At 46.0% G+C, this 12597-nt stretch overlaps 1 protein-coding gene across 1 annotated transcript in view; it reads left to right on the top strand.

Moving 5' to 3' along the window:
- The first annotated feature begins 862 nt into the window (after nucleotides 1-862).
- Nucleotides 863-12597, top strand: part of DDB1 (damage specific DNA binding protein 1) — a 28354-nt gene continuing 16619 nt past the window's right edge. The window contains exons 1-13 of the mRNA XM_078856545.1: nucleotides 863-1265; nucleotides 2599-2747; nucleotides 4313-4429; nucleotides 4789-5010; nucleotides 5952-6066; nucleotides 6411-6508; nucleotides 7434-7592; nucleotides 8153-8236; nucleotides 9407-9523; nucleotides 10614-10716; nucleotides 11114-11189; nucleotides 11571-11679; nucleotides 12313-12491. Coding sequence (XP_078712671.1) covers nucleotides 1205-1265; nucleotides 2599-2747; nucleotides 4313-4429; nucleotides 4789-5010; nucleotides 5952-6066; nucleotides 6411-6508; nucleotides 7434-7592; nucleotides 8153-8236; nucleotides 9407-9523; nucleotides 10614-10716; nucleotides 11114-11189; nucleotides 11571-11679; nucleotides 12313-12491 — 1589 coding nt within the window. The 5' untranslated portion in view covers nucleotides 863-1204. The remainder of the gene's footprint in view (nucleotides 1266-2598; nucleotides 2748-4312; nucleotides 4430-4788; nucleotides 5011-5951; nucleotides 6067-6410; nucleotides 6509-7433; nucleotides 7593-8152; nucleotides 8237-9406; nucleotides 9524-10613; nucleotides 10717-11113; nucleotides 11190-11570; nucleotides 11680-12312; nucleotides 12492-12597) is intronic.

Here is a 12597-nt window from a genome sequence, read left to right as displayed (position 1 = left end):
GACGCCGAAGCTGACCTGTCACGAGAGCCACGAGGGATCAATTCCAAGTTAATGGGAGAGTTGGTGGGAGAGGTGGGAGGGTTGGTGGGAGGAGTGGGTGGAAGTGTGGGAGGGTTGGTGGGAGAGGTGGGAGGGTTGGTGGGAGGGTTGGTGGGAGGGTTGGAGGGGGGTTGGTGGGAGGGGTGGGAGGGTTGGTGGGAAGGTTGGTGGGAGGGTTGGTGGGAAGGTTGGTGGGAGGGTTGGTGGGATGGTGGGAGGGTTGGTGGGAGGGTTGGTGGGAGGGTTGGTGGGAGGGTTGGAGGGGGGGTGGGAGGGTTGGAGGGGGGGTGGGAGGGTTGGAGGGGGGGTGGGAGGGTTGGTGGGAGGGTTGGTGGGAGAGGTGGGAGGGTTGGTGGGAGGGTTGGAGGGGGGGTGGGGGGGTGGGAGGGTTGGTGGGAGGGTTGGTGGGAGAGGTGGGAGGGTTGGAGGGGGAGTAGGAGGGTTGGTGGGAAGGTTGGTGGGAGGGTTGGTGGGATGGTGGGAAGGTTGGTGGGAGGGTGGGAGGGTTGGTGGAAGTGTGGGAGGGGTGGGAGGGTGGGAGGCTTGGTGGGAGGGTTGGTGGGAGGGTTGGTGGGAGGGGTGGGAGGGTTGGTGGGAGGGTGGGAGGGTGGGAGGGTGGGAGGGTTGGTGGGAGGGTGGGAAGGTTGGTGGAAGTGTGGGAGGGTTGGTGGGAGGGTTGGAGGGGGGGGTTGGTGGGAGGATGGGAAGGTTGGTGGGAGGGTTGGTGAGAGGGAGGGGGCGGTCTTACGGCCATCAATCACCAAGCCCATCACCAATGGCCGTCTACCTTACACACGCGTGACCCTCGCCCCGTTGCAGCCAATGGCACTGGGCGTCTCGGGCACCTCCACACTGACTGGCTTGGCCTCTCAGCGGTGGCGGCAAGTGGCGTGCGAGCGAGCCAAGCAAGCCCAGCGAGTACACGCAGACAACACAGACACCACACGCTCAGTGAACACCACGCACAGTGCACACCACGCACGCGACATCCCAGCGGCGCGCGGTTGTTGTCGTTGTGGTGGTTACATCGCTGCGGTCGGCATCCGAAGCGTGGGTTGGGAGAGGGGGGTGTGGGATTGCGGGCGCCGTCGTTGAAACTGTTTCGAACGATCGTCCAGGATAACAACAACAACAACAAGAAGAAGCAGCAGCAGCAGAAAACAAAATGTCGTACAATTACGTGGTGACGGCGCACAAGCCGACGGCTGTGAACGCGTGCGTCACGGGTAAGCGGGAAGGCGGCCACCACCAACACCACCACCAACACCACCACCTCCATCCTCATCTACGAAGGCCGCGATGGGGCCCCATCTAGACACGTGGGGGGGGGGGGGTGTCGTGGTTATCGATGTCATCGACTGCTGCTTGGTGAATGTCTGCCTCCGTCTCCCGACAAGAGCCACTGGCCGCTGTTTAACTGCACGTGGTCAATCCGCATGAAGCCTCTGGTGGTGGAGATGGCTTCTCTCGGAGACATCCATCCACCTCGTGGCATTCATCATCACCTCGTGTGTGTTCCAACGTTGCTCTCCAAACAGACAAACTCAACGTTCGTTAATTGACATTGCCACCCTCCCCACCGTACAGTTTTATCGACCATTGCAACTAAATTGTGAGCCAGACATCTCGATTGTTGCCTCCAATGCTCGAAGTTTACAATTGCAATACATCACGGTCACCCTTTGCTGCTAGCAAAGTGTCTGGATAGAGGATGGGGCCCACGCACCCGTTTGCTTTGGCCTGTGAAATGCATCGTGTGTGGTTAAATATTCAGCGAGTTCATGAAACAGGCCCTCTCGGAATCATTCAAATCGTATATTGATCGGTAGGATTTGTGCTTTACGCCGTCTTATTAACCACGATTGTCTCCTGAATTGAACTGTATTGTCATTGCTGTGGGAGGTTAGCCAGCAGCTTTGGGAAGTGTTCTGTATATGCGGTGGCGAAATTGGCTGTGTAAATGTGGGGTTTAATGGGGATACCAAATGCAGAACAACACGCAGAGATATGTTGTCCTCCATGAGACCCCAATGGCATTTATAACCGTGCAGTGAGTGGTGAGGCCATTGGTCGTCCTAGCATGCATATCCAAAGACTGAGATGGGCATTTCGTGGCTTCCAATGGGACAATTTACAATTGTTGTGGAGTGCTGGGGTAAGCACGGCATTACTCAATCGCAGATTAGTAACCATTAGGCCACTAGCATACCACAAACTGTACAGGACTTAAATAAAACACAAAACACCGCACTTGTATCCTTTATTTAACCAGGAGATGAAATCGACACGGTATATTGTGCATCGTTTACAAGGGCGACCGAGGTAAATTCACAATATTAACATCTCTCTGGCTCATTGCTCCAAAACAACCCCCATCAGTTGGCATTGAACCACATAATTCAATCTAAAAACATGCTTTTTGAATCGTGCACTTTTCCCTGATCTTCGCTGTAGGGAATTACTTTCTTCTGCGGATCTCTGCCAAAGCAGGGTTCCCGATTAAGAGGTTACCCGGACATAACGTGGGTTGTTATTTGTAACTGATGCCACGGTGTGCAGGTCACTTCACCTCCGCAGAGGACCTGAACCTCCTCATTGCCAAGAACACCCGGTTAGAGATCTACGTGGTGACTCCCGAAGGCCTGCGGGCCGTCAAGGAGGTCGGCATGTACGGGAAGATTTCCGTCATGGAGCTCTTCCGGCCACAAGTGAGAAATCCTTTTGATTTAAAGCTTTCGTGACTGCAGCGATTCATTTTCTTGGTTCTTTCGGTAAATTCACGTAGAAGGGAAACAATAAAAGAATAAAAATATCAAAAATACTATTCTCATGACGTTTCGACTGCAACACAAGCAATCGTCATCAGGTGTGAAATTGTCTTGCTGTGGATTTCACACCTGATGATGATTGCTTGTGTTGCAGTCGAAACGTCGTGAGAATTGTATTGTTTTATATATTTTTTATTTTATTGTTTCCCTTATACGTGACTTTACCGAAAGAACCAAGAATATGAGAAATCCTTGATGCATAATAGGTTGGACATCTGGGTTATGAGGTTCAATCGCTATGCCAACGAATGTGTTCTGATACAGTGCCGTATCATATCCATTATAGTTGCATGGAGGAGCTGCGGTAGAGTCGTTGTAAATAAGATGAAGCAGATGTGTTCTTGTGGTGAAAAGTTGCGATTAAAATTTTAGTGAAAGATGTTCAAACTATAGGGATTTATGGAAGATTTTTTTCACGATTTGTATGGGGACACCTGAATTCGTGCATTGCCAGACAGCGGATGGAGTCAATCAAGAACTGTAAAAAACTGACATTACTCGTAAGCATGTGAGCTATGGTTCTTTCAATGCGCTGAACCAGATATGTACAATGATATTATTTTCATGTTGGCGTCACAATGACGAAAGCGTGTTGCTCACGCTTGGGAGTACTTGAAGAAGTGACAGTGCTGTGGTTGAATGTTTCTTTTAGGTGCATGTCTACTGTCTACATGTAAAAAAAACATACTGATGCACACTTATGATGCATTACTCGTGAAGCTACATTTCGGCATTATTGCAGTTGGCTCTTATTTTTATACGCTTGGGAGTACCTGAAGAAGTGACAGTGCTGTGGTTGAATGTTTCTTTTAGGTGCATGTCTACTGTCTACATGTAAAAAAAACATACTGATGCACACTTATGATGCATTACTCGTGAAGCTACATTTCGGCATTATTGCAGTTGGCTCTTATTTTTATACGCTTGGGAGTACCTGAAGAAGTGACAGTGCTGTGGTTGAATGTTTCTTTTAGGTGCATGTCTACTGTCTACATGTAAAAAAAACATACTGATGCACACTTATGATGCATTACTCGTGAAGCTACATTTCGGCATTATTGCTATTGGCTGTTATTTTTTGAGATGTACAAACCACTTTCCCCTTATTTTGCATCAACCTCAAATCATGAGGGTAAAGTGTATATGGTATCATGGTCACCCTGTAAATTTGGGAAACTTCGACCTTGGAGAATTTTCACCCACACGTTCCTTTTGAGTGTAATTTCTTTCATAGTATTAAAAAATACTTTTATTCATATTGCACCCATAATCTACTGAAACGTCTCAGACCTCAATTTTCTCGCCTAGAGGACTGCCTAATGGTGGCTTGTGCTACACAAGGTGACCACAGCACTGGCCTGCATTTGTCTCCCAGTAGGGGGCGATGTTGCTATTGGTTATGAAGGAATTTTACATAACGATGAAGCATGTTGTGTGGTCTCCAGGGAGAAAAAAAAGACCTTCTCTTCATCTTGACTGCCAAGTACAACGCATGCATCCTGGAGTACAAACAGGATGGGGATAATGTGGATATCATCACGAGGGCACATGGTAATGTGCAGGTAATAGCACCGCTCCATTACATAAATGCTTGGGAAATCACCATGGAACAGACTAGTTCAGATAAACCACAATGTCACCAATATATACTTTTTAAACACTTGTGGATATACAGGCATCTACTTAAGTTTATACATGCAACAGTCAAAGCTTTCAAAATGGCTTATTTTTACGGTGAAGTATGATGCCAATTCGGAATCTACGAATTACAATGACATTTTATACAGAATGTGTAATGGGAATGATATTGATCATGGCGATGGTGACGATTTGCGATGGCATCAATTACATTGACAAGAATGATGATCGTAATACGATGTGAAGGCAAAGATGGTGTTAATGGTAATGTTTGTCTCTGCAGGACCGTATTGGACGTCCATCAGAAACGGGCATCATTGGCATTGTAGACCCTGAGAGCCGCATGATTGGTCTGCGCCTCTATGATGGCCTATTCAAGGTCATCCCGCTTGACCGGGACAACAAGGAGCTAAAGGCCTTCAACATTCGCTTGGAGGAGCTCATGGTCATCGATGTCAAGTTCCTGTTTGGCTGTGCCGTGCCAACCATTTGCTTCGTCTACCAGGCACGTGGGGCAGCAGGGATCACCTCTTAGCCCTGATCTACCAATTTTTTATTTTATGCGGTGGCTAGGTGGTTAAGAAGCAGCAGAATTTGAGGCAAGCTGCCTGTGATTAACCATATTATCATGTGATGTGAGTTAATGGGCTCAGCCCGGTCACAAATCAACATGATTCTGTGCTTAATTTGACTTAATTCCAGCTCTGAGAATGAAGTACAAGTTTGTATTCATTTTAACTTTCATGCAATGGACATTACTGCCGGTGGCCAAGTGGTAAGGGAATTTTTCCTTGTAACTTGAATCGTACAACAGTCAGATATCATGCTGATGTCTCTGCAAACTCACAAGAATACCTCAGCAACTGCACAAAATCGGATCATCTTTAAACGTTTTAAAATGGATTTGTGTTTGGACACATTCACAGAGTTTTACCCGGTTTAACAAACTAAAACATGATTCTGTCATTGCGCGTTCTGGGAGGAGCAGTCATATAGGATCAGAGAATAATACATTTATAATAAAACTATGTTTAAGCATATGGTTATGATTGTCCCATTATTCCCAAGTGTCCCTTTAGGGTAGAGCCATGTTATAGGCTACCACAAATGCTGCAAGGCCAAATGGCTTTCATCCAAGAGTGAGCAGGCATTGCCTGTGCCAGACCCTGTCCCAGTGGGGTGGGGGAAGGGGATAGGTGAATAACGATCATCAAAATCCTTAATTCCTTAAAGTAATTTCACTTTAACATTACACCCGTGAGTGTTTATGATCCAACAACTTGGTCATGTTATTGCCAGATCATGGAGCCAACTCCCAGTTTTATCCATAAAATTCCAAGTATTGATGGTGATTAGGCATGCTTATGATATTTTCTTGTTGATGGTAGTGAGTGTCGTGTTTTTAGTGATGATCATTATTGTGGTGGTTGTGGTGTCATGATAAAGGACCCCCAAGGTCGGCATGTGAAGACCTATGAGGTGTCTCTTCGAGATAAGGAGTTTAATAAGGGGCCTTGGAAACAGGACAATGTGGATGCTGAAGCTGGGATCGTCATTGCAGGTGAGCTTTGAGTTCCCTTCATCGCATCATTTATGAGCATGAACAAAAGTGACATCATATGTAACATGGCATCATTTTCATTATGAATGGTTGAAACTGGGATATAAACCCAGTACCTCATCTTCATTGGCTCATTACGCCGTCACAGCCATTACGAGCTCACGAAAGCCGACTTTTTGGGTTTTTAATTTCTGACATGTACAGCAATATTTTTTTACAACTTTCTGCACTGATGTTAATTTCTTATTAATTATACATTAACTGGGGTAAAACATACTTATAGGCACATTCGTCACACTTTTTTTTTGTTATGCAACTAACCAAGAGTGTGTTGTATGTGACAGTGCCCCAGCCAATGGGAGGAGCTCTCATTATTGGACAGGAAGCTATCACATACCACAATGGTGACCAGTATCTACCCATCGCTCCTCCTGCCATCAAGGTAAATGTGAATTGTTATAATCAGCTTATCTTAGTCTCAAGGCTTCCTCAGGAGGGTCCTGCATTGGGCTGTTTGACGAATTGCCATTCATATTCTTGGTTCTTTCGGTATTGTTTTATATTTTTATTATTTTATTGTTTCCCTTCTACATGACTTTACCGAAAGAACCAAGAATACGAATTGCCATTAATTAGTTTTCGGAATTTTGGAGGAAACCAGGAGTATTGGGAGAAAACCCACGTGTATGAGGAGGTGACACTCAGCACTGCCACCCCTTGGCTACAACACCTGGCAAGCCTGGTTTGAGACACTTAAGATGTTGAAAGACCCGATTTGACAAATGCATTCAAACATTCAGAGGCCTTCTTCCAACCTGACAATGTTTAGCCTTCATATGAGCCTGAAAGCAATGGAGCCCATGGCACATTTTGGATAAACGGCGCTGCTATAAGCACCATACAGCAACATGGTTACACGACCCCCTTGATGAATTGGTTTTGGTTTACCGTGATGGACTGCTGGTGCTGGTTCCAACCTGGGTTTCTGGCAGGCTGTTTGATTGGTGGAGATTGAAAGTTTATATGTCATGTGTCTTGAGTTTTCATCTGGTGGTCTGGGCTCCACAAACCATAATCTCACAAAAAGTAATCTACCTTCGATGGAATGTTAGTGGGGCTTCCTTCTCTGAAGTCTTCTGAAATGGTTGTTGATGTGATAATACCTCCACTTTGTTGCCCCTAATTTCATAAAAACGAGGGAAATAAGCAAAAATAAATCACTATCACCCTCCTGATAATCTGTTGCATTACTCACCCATGGTGTAGTTCTGTATTTCTGCTTGTGTTATCCTAAGAAGCAATTATGCTTTTCCATCTCCACACCAATTTTTCTCACCATTGCCTTGTCTGGTTCACTCCACCACCAGCAAAGCACTATCGTGTGCCAAAATCGCGTGGACGCCAACGGCTCCCGCTACCTCCTGGGCGACATGGAGGGGCGGCTGTTCATGCTGCTGCTGGAGAGGGATGAGCTCATGGACGGCACGGCCACCGTGCGGGATCTGCGAGTTGAGATGCTCGGGGAGGTGAGCCGGAGACCTCATGTCAAAACTTTGTACTGCTGGTTTTAAGAATTCTGGAGCCCGATTCGGGACAAAGGAGAGCATAGCCTTAACAAAATATGTTTCTATGTGCAATGTTATCGTGTTGCTTTTATTTTATCTGCATACCAGTTCCTCCATACTACACTCGACCTCTCAAAAAATCTCTGACCCATGTATGGTAAGGTGGATAATTGTTAGTGAGTAGGTAAAGGCTACGTTTACAAATTATTGTAAATGAATGTTCATGTAAGGAATGGTTACATAAAAAAACAGTGTTCATCCTTTGGCAGCCCCTGAGGTCGTTGTGAAAATTCCACATTGTTATGGCAGGGCCCAGTCTTTCCACGGAACACTCATTAATTGTTCACGCCCTTTGAAGTAGGATGAGTAGATGGGTTTATCCTTGACAGGGTTTTGAACTCTCAACTCTGAACTACTTCAGAAGTAAACGTGACAAATAAAATACCACAAAAAACATAAAAGTACAGTTGATGGTTACAATTGTGTTAAGGTTGGCATCATTGCGTCTTCTCCCTCAACAGACATCTATTGCCGAATGCCTGACTTACTTGGACAATGGTGTGGTTTACATCGGTTCAAGGCTCGGAGACTCCCAACTGGTTAAGGTAATTGATAAACATTCACATAGTAATGGAGAATGATAGAAGTTTGAGTGCTTGAAAGAGTGATGTGATGCTAATACTTATGCAGCATGAGAATGTGATTGTAGGGATGTCCTAATCTTAAATGTAGCTCTAGTTATGTCGTTTATTTGTGACCATTGCCCTAATTTTCCATAGCCCCTGACCCATTGCATAACTAATCCTAATCCTGACTACAACCATAACTTGAGCCACACATTTAACTGTTCAGAAAATGAATAACGATATATTAAAGTAAACATGATGACGGACGCTTGTGTTGCGCCTGAAACGTCGTGATTTATTTCATTCTATACCTACGTGACTTTACCGAAAGAACCAAAGAGTATGTTATGTTTAGCAATGGGCATTTTGCATGTTCGGGATGAGTTTTTACATTCTTAATATATAAAAAGCCAGAACTCTGATGTCACGCTAACTCTGTAACGCTATCATTAATAATCATCAGTGGGTGACGTCACTCCACATGGAGGACTCCCCCCCCCCCTCTCATTAAAAATCATGAGCAGAACATTTTTTTCGTTTGAATATTTAATATTTACTGCAATACACCCATCCTTGGATGGGCTCTAGGCTATTTCCGATTTACTGCAATACACCCGTCATCGGGACGGGCTATAGGCTGGTTATATAATAATTTGTCTTCCTACTAACTAAAGTGGCGTCACCTGATGCCACGTGACACTACTTTAGCGGGAAAAGCACGGAAGTTACCGATTATGCGACATTGTTTTCTGTGACGTCATACTTTAAGATCAATCTGAAACAAATCTCTTTGGGATCATAAAAAATTTCGAATCTGAAAATCGGGAACACATCCCCTAGTGATCTACATTGAAAGTCCCGAGCAGCCATTGGTGTGACTTGAATATTTTGCACAGCAACAACTTTTGATATGCCAAAATGTGGTGCGAACATTTTACTGAAATAATTTTGCAAAAGCTAGAGGGATGACACGCTAAGCTGACCCTAATCTGGATTTGAACTTGTAGGGTTTGTTGGAGGAGAAAACCACTTCTCCAATGATTTGCATACGATTGAATGTGAGTATTATGAGCATAGGAATCAATTTCAATCAACGAATGAATGCCTAGTTACATGTTTACTGTGTTGTCTGGCTACTGTGTGTTTTAGTTGAATGTTGACAGCAATGAGCAGGGCTCATACGTCACAACCATGGAGACTTTCACCAACCTGGGCCCCATTGTGGACATGTGCGTTGTGGACCTGGAGCGGCAGGGGCAGGGCCAGGTGAGTGCTCAACCATGGCTCGTGTTCTTGCATATGGCATGCACATGTTGCAGCCCCTTTGTCGATGCTCTCCTGGAAGAGAGCCTCTCCCCATGTCATGCTGGTTGTGGTGGTTATTTGACCATGAGTCGCCATGCTTGTTAGTGTGGTTGTTGAAGGCGTAGAGTGAGACATTGTACAGTACAATTCTGGATTTTGCTGCACCGCCATCTGTTGCCCACTACATAGACCGTACAACCCCGTTGACAAACGTGTGCATGATGATCACCATCATGCTGTATTTTCTGTCAATTTCGGCTAAATGTTTTGGTCAGAACACCTTCAATAATGTTAGTAAGCAGTTCACAGCAAAGAGCACATTTCATACTCAGAGCCACTGCATCTCTAAACACTTACCTAGTAGGGGCCACATGCCAGAGGAATGTGGTATATCTCCGCATGTCTATGCATGTCAATGTGAATCAATGTGCATTTGCACATGGATCTTTTTTTCTGGCGCCACGGTGGCCAGGTGTTAACTACCTCGCCTGATATACGGGAGGTTGTGGGTTTGATCCCAACCCAGACGCCTGCTGTGTATTGGGAGTTTGCATGTTCTGCCCGTGGTTTCGTGGATTTTGCTCTGGATCCTCCGGATTTCCCTCCCCATTTAGAACATGTCTTTAGAGTATTTGGTTGCTAACACATTCCTGCGGAGGGAGCTGGTAGGAACGTTGGGTTGCTCGGTCAATGGCCAGGGTCAACGGCGGCGTGGTGTATTCCGCAAATATGGCCGACTGTGAGGGCGGGCACAAGCCGGCGTGAGTAGGTTCAACGTTGAGTATTATAAGGGCACCACGGGGTGACCAGCCCCTCCCCACCCAGCCCCATCCCTCCCACCCCCCACCCAGCCCCACCCTCCCCACCCAGCCCCTCCCCACCTTCCCCATCCAGCCTACCAGTAAAATTTCCACCTGATAAGCTACTTCGTTAAGCTATCATTTGTGGCAAGGTCGCTTCTTACCTGCTAAAATATTTGTTTTATTTAGTATAGTATGTTTGCATGTGTGTGTGATCGTGTGCGTGTGTGTGTTTCGTGTGTGCGGAGCAGTTGGTGACATGCTCAGGTGCCTTCAAGGAGGGCTCATTGCGAATAATCCGTAATGGCATTGGAATTCACGAGCATGCCAGCATTGACCTGCCGGGCATTAAGGGTACCGATCCACACCCACAAACTCGTACATGGCATGCTCACACTCCACTTAACCAGACACGCATCTTGGCACACTTGTCCCAATTCAGGATGCTGCTCCACTCGATAGAGCATCTGTGATCTCAATGTAAATGTTCATATTCCGATCAGGATCAGCTATTGTCGTTGTTGCCAATGTCATCATCTCATTGGTGAAAGAGCGACCTCCTATTCAGCAGAGATTAAAGAATTTTAAGGGGAGAACTCCGTAGCCGGTTATCCGATTAGCACGGTTGGCTATGTACGTTGCAAAAGAAGATCAACATACATACAGAGAGTAATAACAAGATCAGATCTGAGAAGTAAATGACGATGTCCTTTTATTTTCTCTCTCCATCTCTAATCCTTGGCCATGGCAGGCTTGTGGCCTCTCCGCTCGGACCCCACACGTGACTTGGATGACATGCTCGTTCTCTCCTTTGTCGGCCAGACACGGTATGACAATTATTTTAAGCAACGAAGGTCATTGTTTTATAGTCGCTTTATTTAGTTACCTTGATCCGCATCCCATAAAGTAGCGAAGGCTCGATCAAGGATTATGGAACAAGACTCAAATTGCTCGCTGTAAAAGCTTAAATAGTTATATAATAACGTCATGACTTGATGCAGATGGCACATGTGGAACAGAATCTGAAGGAAAAAGATTAAGAAAAAATGATCACAAAAAACAACCCTTTGGAGATATGCGTTGTGTTTGACATAAGTTAGTGTGTAATTTAATTTAATGGAAGCTAGTGCGAACACCGAATCAAAAACAGCTTTGATACAAGTTAAAGAACTCTGCTTGGGTACGTGTGTTTTGACGTGCGTTTGCAGAGTGCTCATGTTGAACGGTGAGGAGGTGGAGGAGACCGAGTTGCCCGGTTTCTGTGATGAGCAGCAGACCTTCTACTGCGGAAACGTGGCCAATGAACAGCTCATCCAGGTTTGAGGTTCCCCCACACACTCCTTACCGACTCTGCTACACTTCCATTACCCACACACTGGCAAACATTTTTCCCAAATTAAAAAATACCTTTCCATACATTTCCTCATGCTTAACCGCTTGCGGATTTTTTCATTTATTCCTGGAGGATTTGAAAGGGAACTTGAGAAAATGTATTTGAATGCTTGAACAGTATGAAACACTTCTGTTCAATACCATACCAGCTACACACCCCACACACCATCCACGTACTCACATAAAACATCTACCAACACACTTTCTGATGTCATCACAGGATTTGAACTGGTGCACTTGACATTTGTTCAATGTTGAGGTGAATCTTGTTCCAGCATTTTGTCCATTGTACGTGTGTGCTGCTTCCTTTGGCTGTCACTGTTGTCCGTCTCGACCAGGGCCATCGCCCTTTCAAGCAGTGTACCCTGCCCAAGACCGCTTGCGTTTCTTAACCATCAATCTGGTGTCTTACTACTGATGTAATGTATTCTGCGGAGGTGCAGTGATTAAATAATCACATGTGCTAGATGGATCGACATCTTGGTGAGACCTTCAACCATGAATAGATAATGAGTGATGACATGTGCATGCTTGCTTTCCCCGCCTACACTTTGCTAGATAACCTGTGGATCCGTGAGACTGGTGGACCACAAGTCAAAGGCGCTGGTGAGCGAGTGGAAGGAGCCCAGTGGCAAGAACATCAGTGTGGCCTCCTGCAACTCGGCGCAGGTGGTGTGCGCCGTGGGCCGTATGCTCTTTTACCTGGACATCTCGGCAGGGCAACTCAAGCAAGTCAGGTGATCACAAACCTTGAACGGCAGTGGCCTTGCTCCCCTTTTCTCACTTCGCTATTCACCCTGGCCCCTGACCGGCCCCGCTGGACCAGGCGCCGGCAAACCTGCA

This window comes from Lampetra fluviatilis, chromosome 5 (genome assembly GCF_964198595.1).
Source record: "Lampetra fluviatilis chromosome 5, kcLamFluv1.1, whole genome shotgun sequence".
NCBI lineage: Eukaryota > Metazoa > Chordata > Hyperoartia > Petromyzontiformes > Petromyzontidae > Lampetra > Lampetra fluviatilis.
The sequence above is the reverse complement of the archived record's forward strand: the minus strand, read 5'-3'. Positions and strand labels throughout refer to the sequence as shown.